This window comes from Suricata suricatta, chromosome 5 (assembly GCF_006229205.1).
Source record: "Suricata suricatta isolate VVHF042 chromosome 5, meerkat_22Aug2017_6uvM2_HiC, whole genome shotgun sequence".
Taxonomy (NCBI): Eukaryota; Metazoa; Chordata; class Mammalia; order Carnivora; family Herpestidae; genus Suricata; species Suricata suricatta.
The window spans coordinates 140,893,152-140,914,079 of NC_043704.1; the positions used below are offsets into that span (position 1 = coordinate 140,893,152).

General features: G+C 37.4%; 1 protein-coding gene across 2 annotated transcripts in view; it reads right to left on the reverse strand.

The window, feature by feature from the left end:
• The window catches only part of AZI2 (5-azacytidine induced 2), a 35,320-nt gene that overhangs the window by 6,406 nt on the left and 7,986 nt on the right, over positions 1-20,928 (reverse strand). For both annotated transcript variants that reach the window (XM_029940375.1, XM_029940374.1), the window contains exons 2-6: positions 15,018-15,238; positions 13,498-13,623; positions 12,918-13,017; positions 11,673-11,821; positions 2,760-2,818 (exon numbers count right to left, since the gene is read on the reverse strand). In XM_029940375.1, the coding sequence (XP_029796235.1) occupies positions 2,760-2,818; positions 11,673-11,821; positions 12,918-13,017; positions 13,498-13,623; positions 15,018-15,233 (650 nt within the window). In that variant the 5' untranslated portion in view covers positions 15,234-15,238. The remainder of the gene's footprint in view (positions 1-2,759; positions 2,819-11,672; positions 11,822-12,917; positions 13,018-13,497; positions 13,624-15,017; positions 15,239-20,928) is intronic.

Here is a 20,928-nt window from a genome sequence, read left to right on the forward strand (position 1 = left end):
ATACTCTAACATGTTACTGAACAAAGCCATCTTTTAATCATCTCGTCTAGTGACTGCTGCCATTGTGGGGTAACATGTTTTTATATCATCACCACCATCTTCATTAGACATTCACTACCAAGCACCTCCAATATACTGACTGCCGACACAATCTTCTTAGGGCCAGTATAAAATCTCAACCCTCTACATTTTAAATGTAATTAAACCTGATTATCCACATCTCAAGAAGATCCACACCCTGCTTACAAACTGTAAAAGACCAGTCTTCTTAATTGACAATATACATTCAATACTGAAAGGAATATTCCTTGCATAAGAAAAATCGAGTTTGTATTTCACGTCTACATATTTTTTAGCTTCTGAAAATTTACTGCACTATTGTATCACCCCAAAGAATTAAAAGAATGAAAGTCTTCCCCAAGAGCTGAAGACTTAGAAATGTACATTTTGACAACTGTGATTCCCCATAACCAAGTGTCTTTCAGACATTTTTGTGAGGCACAGCAAGGAACCAATTTTCACTACAACCCAAAGAACCAAGTTCTAAGAAACTATACTTACACCCTTATTATGTGTAATACACTCTGATCTGTTCTATTCAGTATTGATATAAATACTTAACTCACAACATTTCACAATGACTAAGGGAACACAGCATAATTTGAAAAATAGTAATCCATATTTTCTAAACTAAAGATTTACATTTTAAGAAGTTCACAATTCAAGTTTACCCCATACCTAGATCAGTTTAAGAACTGAGTGCAACAACCTAAAGCTAACACCAAGCAAACACTGGCAGGAAACTGGCCAAATTTCTGATAGGACTGTAATTGTTCAATGATGTATACAGTAAGGCCTCCAGTAATTACGTTAGGGAGACAGTCTCATTTGCCTGGCAATGTATGCTGGAGGAAATATGAAAAAAGAGTGACCCACAAAGGGGGCTTTACAAGTAACTGAAAAAAATAATCCTTAAAAATACGTAAAAAAGGTTTTATGGAAACATTCCCAATGTACTTTTTTATTAACGTACTAAACTTAATATGAATTGTTCCACTTCAAAGTGATAACTAGAGGACTAACTGTAAACTAGAAATAGGCATACATAAGATGAAGTAGAAACAAGACCGAATGTAGGTAACATAGAAATGTATGATAGAGAGTACCCCAAGGGTAAGCTACGAATGTGGTTACTAGTTTTCTAGTTATAAGCCAAAAGAGGGAAACCTAAAACCTAATCAGTTTGGCAATCCAGATTGCTTACATAAAATAACGCAAACCAACGTGTAAAAGGCTGTACGTATAACTTGAGCACTAGGGACCATTAGGACATGCATTAATCATACAGTTCTTCTAGCATACAAGTAACTTTCAGAGCTAAGAACTTAAGGTAATTCTAAAAACTTTCACTCAGCTGAGAACTCTGAGTTAATACCCAAGAGAATTCAGAAGCGCCCTCGGAAGCCAGTTATGTATATAACGTGGCAGCCTCAAAAGGGAGGCTCGCCTCCTTGGGCCTTCACCCTCCTCAAAACCCTGGTGTGTTCTTTACTATGTTGTTAGTTATATGATGTCTTCAAAGACATTTGGGGGGGGGGGGACCAGTTTTTCGAGTTATTCTCAGTAGATGTGATCCAAATTTATGTAAAACTTCCCATGAATGGAAGTAGGAGTCTCATTCTGTATCATGTATTTCCAATACACTATATAGATAGCCCCTTTATTTGACCTACTCTGATTCTAACATATTTTTTGTTCCCTGCTTTTTTCCAAAAATGGTTTGAAGAGGTTTATAAAAATGATAAATATAACAAATTAAAGAGAAACCCAGGTTTGGCAGGAGAAAAGGTAACTGATTAAAAAAAAAAAAAGACAACTTTAAGAATTTACATGGAACACTGAACTAAACACACTGTTTAAAAAAGAAAAACTTCTTGCTGTAAAGCTGGAGGAAGCTTGAAGGCATAACTGAATGGCAGAGTTTATTAATTGCAATTGTTATGGTCACTGTTCTGATCCATAAGGCCTAGAATCCTCCAGCCCTACAAAGAAAAGGTCTGCCTACCCCCGGATCTAGACGGCTGGCTGCAACCCTCAAACTCTGCCCTAGTTGATCACTTCTCTCAGTTAGGTTTTGGTAGGAAAAGGCATGAGCCATTTCCCATCTTTACTTTTGCTCAGTAAACTCTGGAAGCCAAATGATCAAGCAATGACGTTTCATCAGATGAAAGTATCCTCCTAGAGCAGAGATGCTAAAATCAGGTAATTTAAAACATAGTACTTGTTACATAAGTAAAAGTGACATATATTTCAGAAAAAAGGGTTAAAGTAACATACATGAACTCTGATAACTACTTCTGTTTTTACCCCAAGAGGACAGTTCTTTTAAAATTCATGTTATACCAAAGAGTAAGGTGGTCCAAATGTGCTCTAAAGACAAGGTGGCATCACTGTATATGGAAATATATAATTCTTCAGGTACAAAATCAGGACTTATTATAGAATACTTTCTACACAGTTCCTTAAACATCTGAAATATCGAGTGTTCAAAAAATTTTGCTTAAGGCATCACAATATGTACTTTTCTACTACTGAAGTTCAAGCCTACTGCTGAAGAACAGTTACATGTTTTTTATAAATCCACTGTGATCAGAGATTACATGTCCAAACAGTATCCATTCGTTTTTAAAGTTAAATCACAACAGAAATCTAGGTAACCTGTACAATGTGTTATTTTTGAATTTGAAGAATGTTCATACCTTGAAATGCTCAGTCTTTGGAGATCACTGCTCTTCAGATTGTCCTCCTGCGATGGATCCTGTCATTTGTTTAAAAATAAAGTTTTAAGGTTATAATTGTTAAGAAGTATACATGTTTCCCAAACTAGTACTTTATGATGCGGGAATTTCACATATACAGGGGCTGATGGCTACAAAATATTGGGAAACATCCTTCAAGTTAAACAAATTTCTATACTATAGAACTTCTCAGAGCCTTTGGCATACAACAGCAGTAGTGAATAGCTAAATGGGTTATTATTAGGTGCCTTATACCTCTATACCAACTCTATTTTACAGATCCAGTGTTTTCTAAACTTCTTGGCTCTAGTGCCTTTTCCCCCGCCAGAGGTTCAACTTTTCTGATTATCAATGACTGGAATACTGGGGGATATATAAAGTCTAAGAGGGCCATAGTGGAACTGACCCTGGAACCTTGACATCATTAATACCAAACAGTAATCAACGGAGCAAAACAAAACAAAACAAAATATCTCACTATTATGTCAACGTAGAGATGCTATTTCACACTTTCGATTTCAACCTGGAACCTCCTATAAATTTGCAATAAGCATTCCACTCTTCCTTTTCCTGGTTCATTACTTTATCTCACTTGTAACCATTTTTTAGTTTTAAATCTCCCCTCCCCCTGCCAAATAAATTCTTGTGTAGGTCAAGGACCAAGTCTTAAATTAAAAAAAAAAATCCTTTTAATTCATCCTAAACTCTTTACTCCTTCAGATACCATTTCAGCAGTAAGCAAAACGTGATTTCTAAAGTTTCTTCTATCTTTAAATGTGTTCCTATGATTTGTGATGAGTTAAACTAAATTTATTCCCTAGCACCATCTAGTGGAAAAGAATGACTAATAAGAACTGAACTATCTCTCATACACACACCCGCAACAGTATTGCTTTTCTGGATTACCTTAAGTTTTTTTGAAACATTAACTTATAAATATACTATATACTAGGCACTATGCAAAATGCATTACATAATATCTAACCTTCATGAAAAAAACAGTATTTAAAAGTCTACTTTACAGAAAACAAGTTCAGAAGAATTAAATGATATTCCTAATTTTACATAATTAATTAGCAACACCATAATTATGACCAAGTTTTTACAATGCCATGGTACTACTTTGTACTCTGTAAGGAAATATTCATTTGTAAAAAGCTTGTCAGTTTCCTTTGAAGGAAGATCTATTTGCTGATAATTATAATTCAGAGCTACAAGATACAGATCCTTTCTCGCAAGCCTGTCTTTTTAAAAAAAGCCTCTAAAGAAGATGGCAAAGTAGGAGAATCGTAAGTGCACCTTGTTCCACAGATATGACCAGTTACCATCCACATCTGTGTAAATACCCCACAAAATGACCTGAGGAACGGCAGAACAGACTCTGCACAGCAAAAAGTAAAGAAGAGACCACATTGAAGAGAGAGGAGGAACAAAGATGCCATCTGGAGCTATACGGACCCATGGGTCTACCTGAAGGAGGAGGAACAGTGCCAGCAGAGAGAAAGGCGAAAAACACTCACTCACTCTCACACTAGGCCCATGTGAGGAACACACACAGGGAAGACAAATCCCCAAAGATTCCCTGTAACATTTGGCTTTGAAAACCAGAGGGGCCTAATTTCCCAAGTTCTTATAATCAGCAGGGCTTAACACCTGGGACTTGGCATATTGGTGAGCTCTGCTCTGGGAGAGAGGGGAGGGCAAACAGAATACCCGCCCTTCAAGAGACAGCATAATGAAGCCGCTTCAGGTACATGGGAGAGAGATTAGTTTACTAATCTTAGAGCATGTGCTGGAGTAGAAGGATCACTGGGAGACTTCTCCAAGAAGAGCTGTGGGTGCTACTTCCCCCCTGGGCCCCACCCATTTCCATGGGCACGTGCGGGACCAGTGCGGCACTCTCCACCTAGCTGGCTGATAGCCTGCCCCCATGCTTCTACAGTTCTGCCCTTTCCAACCCAACCAGCTTCCCAGGTTTGCGGCAGCAGCAGGCACCCTCCCACAACCCACCAGCACACACCTTGCTGGCAATGACTGTACTGCCCCCCACACTCTCCTGGGAACTCACCCCCCACCAGCCACAAAGCAATTTCCAAAAGCAGCTCCAGCTCCTCTCCCATGGCAGACCCCTCCGGCTCAAACCGTGCTAACACCATATGCCCTGCCCCAGCATTCTCCTACGGATCTGTTCGCTGCAATGTGCGCTTGGCCAGAGCCCACCCAAAGTGGTACTGCAACCCTCGTGCTGCACAGGCAGCCCTGACAGGGGCCAGGACCACTCCAAAAGTGACTCCTGATCTGGGGAGACAGGCAAAGAACCACACACACACACACACACCAGTCTGGCTGCAGCTCGAGCAGTGGGTGGGGGTAGACATCTGGTCTAACTTCAGGGCCTGCCCACCAACAAAAGCTTCTGAAGGCACAACACAGGGAAAGTGCTCTTAAGTTCAGTGCAACTGCATCTCTCGGGAAAGCCTGGCTGGCTTTGACTGAAGCCCAAGGTGGCCCTGGACTGGCCCACTAACACAGGGACCTGACCCTGCCCACCAGAGGCACAGGAAGCCACTGCAGATGACTGAAGGCAGACGTGGCTTGGCCCAAACAGTAAGGAGCACACACAGGAGATGCCCCTGAAATGTGAGGTTCTGGTGGACAGGGGACATTGTACTGCATACCACCATAGGACCTCTACTTCATAATGCCACTATTTTAAGAGCCGGAGACACAGCTGACTTTCCTAACATATAAAAACAAACAAAACTAGGAGACCTAGGATTATGTCCCAAAAGAAAGAAAAGGAAACGCTTATAGCAAGAAACCTAAACAAAACAGATTAAGTAACAGGGATGATGGAGTATTTAAAATAATGGTCATAAAGATACTCACTAGACTTGAGAGGAGTGGAAGATTTTGGTGACACCCTTACAAAAGAGAAACCATAAAAATATAAACCATAAAAGCTGAAATACTCAATAACTGAAATCAGAAATGTACAAGATGAAACCATGCACCAGAGAAAGAAGAAAGGATAAGTGACCTGAAGGACAGAGTAATGGAAAGCAATCAAGCTGAACAGAAGAAAGGAAAAATCACAATAATAAAAGACTTATGCAAGTCAGTGACACCATCAGGTGTAATAATATTTACACAGGGACACTACAAGGAGAAGAGAATGAAAAGGGGACAGAAAGTTTATTTGAAGAAATAAATTTGGGAAGCTGAAACCTTCCAGAATCTGAGTGAAGAAACAGAAATCCATATGGAGGCACATAAAGCCCCCAATAAAATCAATCCAAGAGGTGCACAGCAAGACACATCTTAACTACAACGGCAAAAGGTAGTGACAGAGAATTCTGGATGCAGCAAGAGAAAACACATACATTGGGAAACCCCATGTGGCTACCAACTGATCTTTCATCAGAAAATCTGCAGGCCAGAAGGGAGCAGCATGGTACATTCAAAGTGCTGAAAGAAAAAACCTGCAGCCAACAATACTATATAGAGCAAAGATATCATTGAGAATAGAAGAGAGAAATGGTTTCCCAAACAAAGGCTAAAGGAATTCATCACCACTAAACCAACCCTACAAGATTAAAGGGGACACTTTGAGTGGAAAGGAAAGACCATTAGTAAGAATAATAAAAGAAAGGAGCACAAGAACAGTAAAATTTATATCTATAAAAATCAGCCAAGGGATTCACAAAACTAAAGGAGGTAAATTATGACACTATATACCTAAAACATTAGGTGAAGAGGAGTAAACACTGGATTCAAACTTAAGTGACCACTAACTTAATATGGACTGCTATCTGCATAAAATGCTATGTACAAACCTAACAGTACCACAAATCTCAAAAACCACTAATAAATATGCAAAGAAATAAAGAAAAAGGAATTCAAGTAGATCACTATACAAAGTCTGCAAACCAGGGGAATGAATGCAAGAGAATAAACAGAGAAGACTATAAAAACAACCATTAACAAGTAATAAAATGGCAATTAAGTACACAGGTGTGCTGTTTCGAAGGGGCACGTGCACCCCAATGTTTACAGCAGCTCTATCAACAACAGCCAAAGTATGAAAAGAGCCCAAGGTCCATGGATGGATGAATGGATAAATGTTACACGCACGCACGCACGCACACACACACACACAACAGTATTACTCAGCAATAAAAAATGAATGAAATCTTGCCATTTGCAACTATGTGGACGGAACTAAAGGGTATCATGCTGAGCAAAATTAAAGACAAATATCATGATTTCACTGATATGAGGGCTTTACGATACAAAACAGATGAACATATGGAAAGGGAAGCAAAAAAAACAAAACAGGGAAGGGGCAAAAACATAGACTTAAATACGGAGAACAGAGGGATACAGGAGGGGTTGGGGGGGTGGGCTAAATGGGTAAGGGGCATTAAGGAATCTACTCTTGAAATCATTATGGCACTATATGCTGATGAACTTGGATGTAAATTAAAAAAAATAAAAAATTGGTAATAAGTACATACCTATCAATAATCACTTTGAATATAAATGGACTGAATGGTACAAAAAAAAAGACATAGGGTGATGGAATGGATAAAAAAGCAAGATCCCTCTATATGCTGCCTACAAGAGACTCATTACAGAACTAAAGACAAATGCAGATTAAAAGTAAAGTGATGGAAAAAAGCATTTGTCATACAAATGGTGGTAGAAAAAAAAACAGGTTAGCAATACTTTTATGGGACAAAATAGCCTAAAACAAAGACAAAATAGCCTAAAACAAAGTTGGGTAGGCGTCTGACTCTCAGTGTCAGCTCAGGTCGTGATCTCACTTTTGTGGGTTCGAGCCTCGTGTCGAGCCTGCTTGGGATTCTCTCTCTACTCCCCTCCTGCTCACACTGTCTCTCTCAAGATAAATATATAGACATTAAAAAGACAACAGAAAAAGGACACTATATAATCATAAATGGGACAATTCAACAAAGTAAGAATTATGAATATTAATGCACTCAATATTGAATCACCCAAATACATATAGCATATAATAACAAAGGAAGTAATCAGTAGTAATACAATAATAGTAGGAAACTTTAACATTCCACTTATATCGATGGATAGATCATCCAAACAGCAAACAAGGCTTTGAATGACACACTGGATCATATGCATCTAACCAATATATTCAGAACATTCCATCCTAAAATAGCAAAATACACATTCTTGTCAAGTGTACATGGAACATTCTCCAGAATAGATCTCATATGAGGCAACAAAATAAGTGCAACAAATTCATAAAGACTGAAGTCATAGCATGCATCTTTTCCAACCACACTGCTATGAAACTACAAATCAGCCACATGAGAAAATCTGGAAAAACACAAATACATGGAAGTTATGTTATGAAGCAATGAATGGGTCAAGTAAGAAATCAAAAATACATGAAGAGAAATGGGAATGAAAATACAATAGACCAAAATCTTTTTGATTCAGCAAAAGCTACTGGAAGAGGGAAGTTTATAGCAATACAGGTCTACCTGATAATGCAAGCAAAATCTCAAACAACCTAAACTGACATCTAAAAGAGTTGGAAAGGAGAACAAAACCCCAAACCAGTCGATGGAAGAAAATAATAAAGATTAGAACAGAAATAAATGAAATAGAAACTAAAAAGGGAACAGAGCAGAGCAAGAAAACCAGGAGCTGGTACTTTAAAAAGGCAAACAAAATTGGTAAGCCTTCTGCAAGATTCGTCAAAAAAAAACAAGACTCAAAAATAAAATCAGATATAAAACAGGAGAAATCACCACGACCAACACAGAAATACACAGGACTGTAAGAGATTACAGGACCAGATGGCTTCAGAGGTGAATTTTATTAAACATTTAAAGAAGAATTAATACCTATTTCTCTCAAACTATTCCAAAAATAGAAGAAAGCTTCCAAATTCATTCTATGAGGCCAACGTAACCCTGATACCAAAACTAGATAGACACTACACAAAAAAGGGAAGTACAGGCCAATACGGCTGATGGACATGGCTGCAAAAATCCTGAACCAAACACTAGCAAACTGAATGCTACACTACATTTAAACAAAATCATCCAAAAAATCATTCACCATGACCAAGTAGATTTTATTCCTAGGATGCAAGGGTGAGTCAATATTCTCCAATCAACGTGATACATTGATGAACAAGAGAAGGAACAAATAATCCAATTAAAATTGGACAAAAGATATTAACAGATGGCCAACATACAAATGAAAAGATACTCAACATCACTCATCATCTGGAAATGCAAATCAAAACCATAATGAGATATCACCTCACACTTGTCAGAATGGCTAAAATAAAAAAGAGACAAGGGTTGGCAAGGATGTGGAGAAAAAGGAATGTGTGCTAGTGGGAATGCAAACTGGTGTAGCCACTTTGAAAACACACTGGAGGTTCCTCAAAAAGTTAAAAATAGAATTACCATACGATTCTGTAATTCCACTGTTAGGTACTCAAAGAATATGAAAACAGTAACTGTAAGGGAAATACGCACCCCCATGTTTATTGTGGGATTATTTACAATAGCCAAGGTATGAAAGCTGCCCCAATGTCCATCAATATAGGGATAAAGAGGATGTGTGTGTACGTATGCATAAAATAGACTATTACTCAGCCATAAAAGAGAATGAAATATTGCCATCTGCAACAACATAGATGATCTATAGAGTATAATGCTAAGCGAAATAAGCTAGTCAAAGAAAAACAAGTACCATATGATTTTACTCTCAGAATTTAAAAACCAATGAACAAAGAAAAAGGAGACAAACCAAGAACAGACTATTGACTATAGAAAACAAATAGATGGTTATCAACGGGGGTGGGGATGAGTTAAATATGTGAAAGGAATTAGGAGTACACTTATGATAAGCAGTTAGTAAGGTACAGTATTGCTGAATCACCATACTACATACACCTAAAACTAATATGAAATTGGATTTCAACTACACTGGAATTAAATTTTTTTAAAAAGTGAAATTAAAAATAAAAAGAAGTATATAAATAAGCAAGCAACCGTAGCAGCCAGGCAGCCATCCAGCTAGCTTCTCTGGGGTTATGGTTGTCCTAAGCCTGTAGGACAGGACGCTTGAAGCCTTTGGAGGAATTGTGGTATGTAATCACACGTTCAAAGGCATGGCGGTGGTTACCTTCAGATGTCAAGTAGGAAGAAAGGTATTTTGCTCTAACAGGAACTGACAGTAATTTCTGTAGTATTTCCCCTTTATCAGGCCTGGGGGCTTAACATCAAGCTCTCATTGTCCACTTCAAAGGCATTTATTTGGCCAAGGCCAAGGCAGAATGCTACGTTATTCTTAATGCCTGGCACGTTCTTAAATGGTGGTCACCTTGATAAGGACTACATTACAGAGGGGAGAACCATCAGTTCCACTTCCGGACAGCTGAGGTTCAGGGGCAGTGTGCTGGCGGGCAGTCAGGAAGTGTGGGAAGTAGTTCCTTTATCAGTTATTGACATCCCAAGAGGAACCTGCGGTAGGTGACCCAGCTCCTCAATGGAGTTAGAATGCTCTGATGGGCAAAATGGTTAAGATGATAAATAATTATCTAACTGGTTAACTTATTTACAATACATGAATGTATATAATGGCTATTTGACTCCAGACTACTAACCTTTACAATTTCTATAACGATTTTTTACAATTTTTTTTGGAAATTATTTAAATTCTAGTTTATTAACACAGTGCAATATTGGTTTCCGTAATTCACAGGGAAATTCAGTAATTCACCACTTAGTGCCCTTAATAAAAGTGTCCTCCTTAATACCCATCAACCATCTAGCTGACCTGTAACCCACCTCCTTCCATCAACCCTTAATCTGTTCTCTATCATTAAGAGTCTCTTATGGTGTTTCCCTCCCCCCACTCCCCAAAATGTTCATCTGTTTTTGTTTTTTTTTTTCCACTTCCACACAAGTGAAATCATATGGTGTTCTGTTTGTCTTTCTCTGACTTTGCTTAGCATAATTCACTCTACCTCCATTCAGGTCACTGCAAATGGCAAGATTTCATTTTTTGATGGCTGAGTAATATTCCATTGTGGATATATACCACCTCTTATTTATCCATTCATTAGCTGATGGACATTTGGGCTCTTTCCATAGTTTGGCTATTATTTATAACAACTATTTTAAACTTTGCACTTGGTGCATGTGCTCTCATACTCTTCTCTATTATTTCTTCTTTTTCTATTCAGTACTATCTGACATGACATCTAAAGTTGTAATCAAGTTTGTTAGAACCCAATGTGAAGTATTAGTAAATAGACTTGGTGAGGACCTGAGAGGTGACCTATGTTTTCGTGGATTAGACTTTAGGCTAACCATACTTTAGCAGCTTTGCAGGATTTTTTGTTTTTGCTCCCTACCCCCATTCTTAAAATCTCAGCCATTTGTTAAAAACTAAAGTTGTCCCAAAAGTATTCATCTTCTAAAAATTAAGTTGTATCTTACAGTATCTACATTAATCAAATTATTAAATAAAATGATACACTTCAAACTTGAGTTCTCTTTAAACTTTACAGAAAAAATGAGTTAAGGAAATTGAAGGAAAGGAGTTTGAAAGAATAGCTTTAATAAATTATGAACTAGAGGTTTTTTAAATGATTTTTTTAAACAACAAAATTATAAATTCTGGGGTTATGCTCTAAGTATACAGTATATCGAATTTTAGACAAAATGCCTAAGAGGAAAGATAAAGGTGAACTCTCTAAGTAGCAACAATATATATTAACTCTACGGTTTAATCCTTAGTTACAAATCCTACAGACAGCACACAGAGAATACTGAATTTCTCAATTTATTAATACTGTAGTACCATTTGTTTGGCTTTTTGTAGCTGTATTTTGAGGTCACTACATTCTTTCCTCATCAGTTCCAGCTCTTGTTCCAAACCATGGATCTTCAGGTCACAGCTCAACTTTTCCACCTCCCAGTTTGATGAAGGTGGATTTAAATTCCTTATCACTAAAAAAAAAGGATGGACATTAAAATTGTTATTTCTGCCTTCTACATTTGTTGCAATTCCATAAAGGTTACACTCGTAAAGTATAGGTAATGCAAAAACAAATATAAAACATGCACAATTAACAGTTTTTAAAAAAACAATAATTATGTTCAAAGATCTATGCTAATGAGAATATAAAACCTACCAATCTTGTTTTAAAATATTTTAATCCCCCCAATCCTGATTTTCTATTTACATTAAAGTATAAGTTTTAAGTCTGGAACTTCAAAATATACAACATTAATCAAATTGTAGATAAGTCAATAATCTACCTATGTAAGTAAGTCAAGGTTAAGACAGTGATAAAACTAAATGAAGTGAGGAACCTGAAGCTCATATAGCTAATTACTCTTATCTAGTCCCCTCAGAGAGTATAAAGTTTGACCATCAGGCCTAGATTATGATGTTAAAATGATTTATTCATAAACATTCCACTGTAGAAACTCAACGGGACTCACCCTTCACTAAGTGCTCGGGACTTCCTACCTAGAAAAGTTCCCACCAGCTACTCAAAGAGAGCTCATCTCAATTTCCTATCCTCTGAGACAGACCTACTCTTCAGCTGGTCTCATCAGAATGTTCATGGGAACAGGTCAATGCCGTATGCTCCATAACTAATTTTTCACTCCAGCATCTCATCTACATGTTTTAAACAGCTTTCAGGAGGGAAAAAAAAAAAAGGTAATTGTAACTACTCCCTGACAGTGTGTCTAACAGCAGGCGAAAGTTCAGAAGAAGGAAAAGCCAGGGCATACTAGCAGGCAAGACGTTCTGAGTAGGATGGTGTTCTACTCTTTCTTCATCTACTTTATCACAAACTAGCCCTGAATAGAAACCATCAAATTTTCTCTAGGAAAAGTGCAATTTATATCTAAGGAAAAGTTAAAAGGGGTTAATATTTTGTGAAAGCAGATCAGAGAAATTAACGTAAGCCTAAAATTATAAAATAAGTTAAAGCCTTAGCATACAGACAGAGAAAACTGATAATGGATATAACACACAAATGGAAAACTGTACTGATTCCATTATAACATTTGTAACAAATAAGTGGCATACCCTGCTGAGTTTCCACCTCTGTCCTTAGCTGGAGAAGTTCTACTTCTTTAGATTGTAGCTGTTCATTCAATACTTTCAAAGATTCAGAGTTGTCTTTATTCTAGTTAAGTAGGGAAAATGCCAAATTATATTCAGTAAAATCTGTATGTTGATATATATCAATTTTCAGGAAGATGAAAAAAACAGATTCAGGCCTTTTAAAAAGCAAGGTGGGGAAATGAACCCAGTTTTTCACTAATCTCCTTTTTTCTTTTTCAAACTTAGGACATTATTATTCATTGGCTTTTTTTCTTTTTTCTTTTCATTTTTAAAAACACTGGAAAATTCTACTATGTCATAGTTTTTCAAAATAAGTTAGTGGTGTTAGATATATGTAAGTCCTAAACATCATTACATACTAATAGTTATTTTGTACAGAAATAAGTTACAAATATTACTATTAAAAAAATTCCTATTTTTGCCTTAAGCATGTATTTTTCAATTTTTAGTTTAATAAATATAAATATTTATTTCTAATTTTAAGCTTCCTGAAGAAGAAACTCATTTCCAATATATAGATACTCTTTTTAAACCAACTTACCATTTTATCCAATTTGCTTTTCAAATTGTCTCTATCAATGCAAACCTCTCGATATGCATGATAGGCCTTATTTACTTGTTCACGTCCCACAGAACTTGTTTCTTCATCTAATCGAGCTCCTATAAGCTAAGAGAATAAAACAGAGGAGAAAGCTTAAGAAGGTATTCTACAAACAAGCAAGCAAGCAAACAACAACAAAAGAAGCCACTATTCTGATGATTATACATCTTACATTTTTTGTAATGCAGCGATAAAGCCTGGACTATAATTAAACAAACATTCCACTTCCAATAATTAAGCTTTACTGATTAATAAAAAAAATACAGATATTTTTAAAGTGTTCTAGTTTATCCTTTTAATCAGTGTTTTCTGTTTTATAGCATGTATTAATACATCATACTAAAGTACTACATCATTATTTTATAGTACATAGATATTTTCCAAGCCAGTAGTACTTCACTTCCATCATCAGAAAAAGTCACAAGTTAAGGTATACTTGGCTTTTTAGAGAATAAATGTGTTAGTTCCTTTAATAGTAGATTATTCCCGAATAAATATTAACAGGATTGTTGGTCACAAAGTTCAGAAATAGCTCCAGTGTTAACTATACCAAATCACATTTTTCTACCTAATTTAAAAATAAACATAACTATGAACTCCAAAATGTTACTTCTCACTCTATCCCCGTATATCACAAATTTGATTATCATTCAAGAAACTGCATAGGAATACAAAGAAATCATGATTTTTACAACTGACTTTCCTCCTCTTACTTCCCCTGGATGAGTCACCCAACCAAGCCCCACCCTACAGTTTGTATAACACGGTAATTCATTTCCTTTGCAGCTAAGAATCCATTTCCTTCCACTTTGGGGGAAGCTGGTGTTCATAAAATTCTAATCTGAAGAAACACAAAACGAAGTTATAACTTTAAAACTCAAAAATAAAAATATAAGTGAAGAAGAATTCCCACTATCCAAAGTCAAGTGGGTATGATGATTCATAATGGGATCAGCTATCAAAATTATATATTCTATAACATTAGGAGTGTCAGGTTTCTGCATGAAAAAGGGAAACAGGTGACATTAATTTATAAGTGGAAAGCATTATTCTGTGTGTTGAAAAATAGGAGAGAATGCTGAGGTAAAGAAGATGTCAATTCTGGTGAAGACATTTTTAAACTGAATGTTATAGGAGCGTTCTCCTTTGACTCTTAATTTCCTTTGTTTGTATATAATTTTTTGTGCACATATTAAAATCCTGTATAAAACACATACAGTTTATGAAGGGAATCTGAGAAAAGAAGAAAAATGTATTCCAAGTTGTTGGATCCTATTCTACAAATATTCATCATGTACACGACATGCGAAGCATAATAAGTACAATGCCTAAGGTTTTAAGATTAGAAGTGAGTTATTCTTGGAAATTTATTACAACCATGGAAGATAGAAAAATATTTAAGGAACCAAGTATTTGAAATTATTCTTTAAGTCATAAAACATAATAAAGATAATAATTACCTTTTCTTCCAAAAACCTTATTCTTTTCTTTAAGAAAGAGTTCTCTTTCTCTGAATCTTTAAGTCGTTTTTTGATGTCTTCATATGCAGTGACAAGGGCAAAATGCGAAGCAACCGACTCATCTCCTGAATATATTGAGATTGGAGTCACTGTATCTCTCCTATGTGCTTTTTCATGATTCAGAATACAGATATCATCTTCTACCAGTGCATCCATGACAGCTTTTAAAAAGAATATAAAATACAAATGTCTCAATGAATAAATGAGCAAGAAAAGAGAGATGTATCTAGAATGAGAATACTGGGGCAATGCTTGACAACTCTTTTTTTTCAGAGGCAGCATAACATACTGGTGAAGTGCAAAGACTCTGAAACCAGGTTCTAGGAGCTGCTTCCATGCATGACTACTTAAGAATCAGTGTGGCTTTGGGCAACATGCATCATCTCTTTGCCTCAGTTTCCTTATTTTTAAAGTGTAAGAAATCTTAGCAACTATTTCACAGAATTCATAAGAATATTAAATGAGTCGATATTTATAAAACATTTGAAACCAATCCAAGCTATTAAGTTTTAGAAAAAATTGTGAAACATCATCTTTATGTAAAGGATATACATTTTTAAATACTTGATACCCATTATTTCTTCCTTACCAGCATTTCCATTTACATATATAAATAGCAAGTTTATAGCTTCCCAAATTATAAACTATCAAAAACTCCAAGTACAATTCATTACAAGACTATTAGAGAAGTTCTAATGCATGCTCCACTATATTTTTTCCACGCCAGTAGTTGTTTGTTGTCCAAATGCAATAGTAAACAAAGGAATTAACATTAAAATTTTTTTTAATGTTTTTATTTTATTTTTGAAAGTGAGAGAAACAGAGTGAGGAAGAGGCAGAAAGAAGAGGGAGACACAGAATCTGAGCCAGGCTCCAGGCTCTGAGCTGTGAGCACAGAGCCCAACACAGAGCTCAAACACAAAAACTGCAAGATCGTGACCTGTGCCAAAGTCGGATGCTTAACCAGCTGAGCCACCCAGTGGCCCCAGAATTAACATTTCAGTACTCACCATGTCCCAGTACCCTGTACTACATTCTTTAATACTATCTCATTTAAATCCATCTGAACAGTTCTATGAGGTAGGTAGCATCTACATTTTATAGGATCAAAGAGGTTAAGTAATTTGCTCAAGTTAAAGCTAGTAGATGTTAGCTCTGTGAGGGTACAAGTTATGTTTGTTTTGCTTAACACTGTGTCCCAACTCAACATTGTATGTAAGGTGCCCAATAAATACTGGTTATTAAATAAAGAGTGGATAGTGTAGGATTCAAATCAAACCCTTAACTCTAAAACCTAAGGAGAAGCCCCCAGTTACTCCATTAGTTAGGGGAATTACTTGCGCTGTACATCTACTTTTGCTGTTAGGTTCAGCATTATTTCCCCATCTGAGAGTTATGTTCCTGAAAACACTGTGGAAGGAGAAATTTTGCCTGAAACCTTTTAAGGTCTCATGGGAAAAACAGGATAAGACTGCATTCATGAGAGAACCTAAAAAATCCTTTTATATAATTTTAAGTTTGAAATAAAACACCAAATATAGCATTCTAAATAAAGACTATCAATAGAATTCCATGTACCTTAGATTAGTAATTAATGACTACTGAAGAGCATCTTTATTTACTATTCCTTGCTTAGAATAAGATTTAACTGCTTACTATGTCAATCACATAGTTCCACGAATATTACAGGTGAGGAATTGAAGTAGAAAGAATTTAAGCAATTTTCCTGAGTAACAGAGTAAATAATGAATTGAGATGTAAACACAGGTGATTAAACCACAGAATCCATGCTGTACTATGCCTACTTTTCTCCAAAACTTCTACCCTCTCTCCCTACATCAATTAATGCCTATAAAGTCCATTTTGCTTTATTTCAGATAGCTTGAAAAACGAAGGAAAAGTGTGTTTTTCTGATTCTGGTCTTCTTTCACTGTATTTCTGCTTTACTGGTTTTATAATGAACAACTTCCAATTGTTCTTAACTAATGTTAGCGTTTGGTAGATCTAGCAATTTATTTATATCTAGGATTATAGGAGAGGTAGGCAAAAATGAATCCATATGCTGAAATCTGAGTAGGTAAAACCTATCAGACAATTTTCACCAATACCAACTTAAAAATAAGCAGGCGCCTGGGTGGCTCAGTCGGTTAAGCATCTAACTTCGGCTCAGGTCATGATCTCACAGTTCATAAGTTGGAGCCCCACATCAGGCTCTGTGCTGACAGCTCAGAGCCTCAAGTCTGCTTTGGATTCTGTGTCTTCCTTTTCTCTCTGTCCCCTCCCTTATCATGCTCTGTCTCTCTTTCTCTCAAAAATAATAAACATTAAAAATATTTAAATAAAAACTCTAGCCATATAGGACAACTCCTACTCTTAAGTTAGAATCTTTCCGAGCCTGTCAAGAAAGTCCAAAAATAAGAAAGAACTATGCTACCTACATATCTCAAAAAGGTGACGGTCCTCAGAACCATAATTAATTCCTGCTGCTTCCACTGGAAGATGTACTTTCTTCTAGTGATGAAGAAAAAGTCCCTTTAATGGGGCTTACTTTTTCCTCTCCAAATTCAACATTTTTCTAAAATAACAACAAACATCATAACAGTCATGCTGCTGATAGCTGGAATGTTATTTCCTTTCCAAAATGAAAGTATGGGTATTCCCACACTACAAACTGCAAGTATGCATATGTATAACCACATAAGATTCTTTCTCCTACATGTTATATCTGAAAAGCTTGATAAGCAAAACAAGAATAGTTAGCTAGTGAAGTGGCAGCATGTAGTATAGTTTAAGGAGAGATAAAACTGTGCCCATCTTAGACATATGAATTCTCGTATCTTAATATCCAACCAAATGAGTAGGAGTTATTCAACTGGGATAATTTTTCTCCAAAAGAAGCTGAAAAACAAGAAGTAAGCATAAACTGCTCTACACACAAACAATCAACACAGATGTCCTACAGACTGTGCATTCTAAGGATCAGAGGACATATGCTTTTACTTTACACAAAGTTCTAACTAGCTCAGCTGTGTGATTTCCTATTCATTTTTATCATGAAACAATAATTTATTCAGCAAAGAAAACCCAGCACTGCAAATAGCTTGGCAGTAAAATAATTCCACACCATAAAGATAAGTAATATATTTGAACAAGAGAGAATGCCATGGAAATTGAGGGTTGGGAAGGAGGAGTGGTTTTGAAAGAAGTATCACACACAAAAAATGACTCTTAGTGCCGTACTCTTTGGTGAAGAGGATGGTTCTTTTCATTGTACTTAAAACTTCTAGGAAGTGGAAACAAGTTCAAAGGCCTAAAAGGGCGGGGAGAAAGTATGAACAGGTAAGCGGCAAGATGTGAAAGAAAAAAAAAACGAACAGAAACAAACTCTATGACAGAGAGACTACAGAACTTGGTCCTTATTTTGTGGAATTCAAGAGTGGATAGGAGGAGGCAAGATGGCGGAGAGGAAGGGAGCTATGTAGACTCCGTCCGCCCCATCTATCGAACTGAGAAGGACATTACTCTCATCTGCAAGAGCGGAAGGAGAAAATACGGACTCCAGAAAGAAGACAACCTCAAAGATGCCTGAGTGAGTGAGTGAGTGCAAACTGGGGAGATTGGAAAACGGGCCACCCCGAGACAGGGGAGGTGGGAGCCCCAGCCCAACACGGGGCAAGCGCGCAGAGCCCAAGAGACAAAGGGAAGAGACAGAGAAACTGAACACGCTCATAGTACTGTCTCTGGGGAAGAGATAAAGAACGTTTAACCACACTTGGAGAGAGGAACTCTCACTCCATATATAACTGCTGGTAGCCCAAATCCTGAACCCAGGTGGCACAAGGGAAAGAACAGCTTCCAGCCCTGCGCCATCCTGGTGGGGAGTCGGCGGCCTCAGCGACAGCGCCATTAACACTCACTTCGACCTCGGCTGCAGAAGTGGGAGCACGCACCTCATTTCCACGGTGTATCTCACCTCCAGCATTGGCTGTGTGAATCCTGAATCCCGGGTGCCAACAGGGTAAAAATAGCACCCACTCCTAAGCGATCCCAGCAGGGAGTTGGCGGCGGTGGAGGCTGGGGCTTGCGCTTTCAGCTGCAGGAGCTCATAGCTCATTTCCGGCAGCACCCGGCGTCTTGGGCAGCAACAGCGCAAATCTGGCCTGCGCCAAGAGAAACTGCTCCCTCCCCCTAGCGATCGCTATCTGGGCTGGGGGCTGGGAGTCCGCAGCTGTGTATGTGAGGGCATGTACTTTACCTCCTGCTGTGCACCTGACCTCTGGCAGCACACCTTTGCCTCAGGCAAGGGCAGCGCCTTACGAAGCCAGCCACCAAAGCAAGTACATCTAAACTGTGGTAGCATAAAAGTGCATGGACTAGGACTTTGAACGGAGGCGGGCCTGGAAAATACAACTTGGCTCAGCTGCAGCACAAGGAGATCGGACTCATTAGAGTTGCCTATAGTGCTTAGTTCCAGCGGAGCTTGGCGTGCTGCCATTCTAATCTCTGCAGCCACCAAGGCGAAGCCTCTGAGAGCAGCCCCCAGACATACTACACCAAACCACGCCTATCCCCAGGGGGAACTGCTACTTTTTTTTTCTTTTATTCTTCTTTTTTCTTTTCTTTGTTTTTTTTGTACTTTTTATTATTATTACCTTTCTTACTCAAAAATTTAAAAAAATTTTTACTTCTTATTTTCCTTTCTCCCTCTTTTTTTTTTCTTTCTTGCAATCCAGATATATCCCCCCTTATCTCATCCTTATCTCTCCCCTCTACTGGTCATACACTTTTAGACTGTCCATTGTCCTTTGTTGTCTCTGATCCCCTTTATTTTTTTCCTTTCTTCTCTTCTTTTTGTCTCTTTCCTCTCCATTTTCTTTCTTTCCTTTCACCCTATTAATTTGTTTGTTTGTTTGATTTGTCTGTGTGTTTGTGTGCTTCTGTTCCCTCTGTGTTTGTCTGTCTGTTTTCCTTCTTAGGGCTACCCCAAGAAACAAGCCAAAGTGTGCATGACGGCGAGTCCCAAATATCGCTGAGTAGGGAAATAAAATATTCAAAGGCTAACAAGAGAAACTGAGAGACACCATTAAAAGAATATTTCCTGAAACGACAGGCCCTGGAAAGATAATAAGCCTCCATTAAGAGAGCAATATTAACAGGTGCACAGTGCACAGCGAGCTTTATAAAGCTGACAAGAGACAGAAAACTAGCAAACATGACAAAACAAAGGAACTCTCCCTTGAAAAACCTCCAGGAAGAAGTCACAGCCACAGAACTGCTCAAGGCAGATCTAGACAACATACTGGATCAAGAATTTTAAAAACTTGTCATAAAATTAATCACTGGGGTTGAAAAAAGCATCAAAGAAGCAACTGAGACAATAACTAGGGACTTTGAAACTAGGTGTGATGAGTTTAAAACGGCTATAAATGAGGTGAATAACAAACTGGAGGCAGCCACCTCAAGGATTGACGAGGCAGAGAGAAGAATAGGTGAATTAGAAGATATAGTTAGAGGAAAAGAGGAAGCTGAAAAAAAGAGAAACTGATCCAGGAGCAGGAAAGGAGAATTCGAGACCTGAGTGATACAATCAAACGGAACAACATCCGTATCATAGGAATTCCTGAAGACGAAGACAGAGAGAAAGGTCCTGAAGGGATACTAGACCAAATTATAACTGAGAATTTCCCAAATCTGGGAATAGAAATAGACATTCAAATTCAAGAGGCACAAAGAACCCCCTTAAAACGTAATTTGAATCGACCTTTGGCACGACATATCTTAGTGAAACTGGAAAAATATAAAGATAGAGAATTCTGAAAGCAGCTAGGGATAAAAGGGCCCTCACATACAA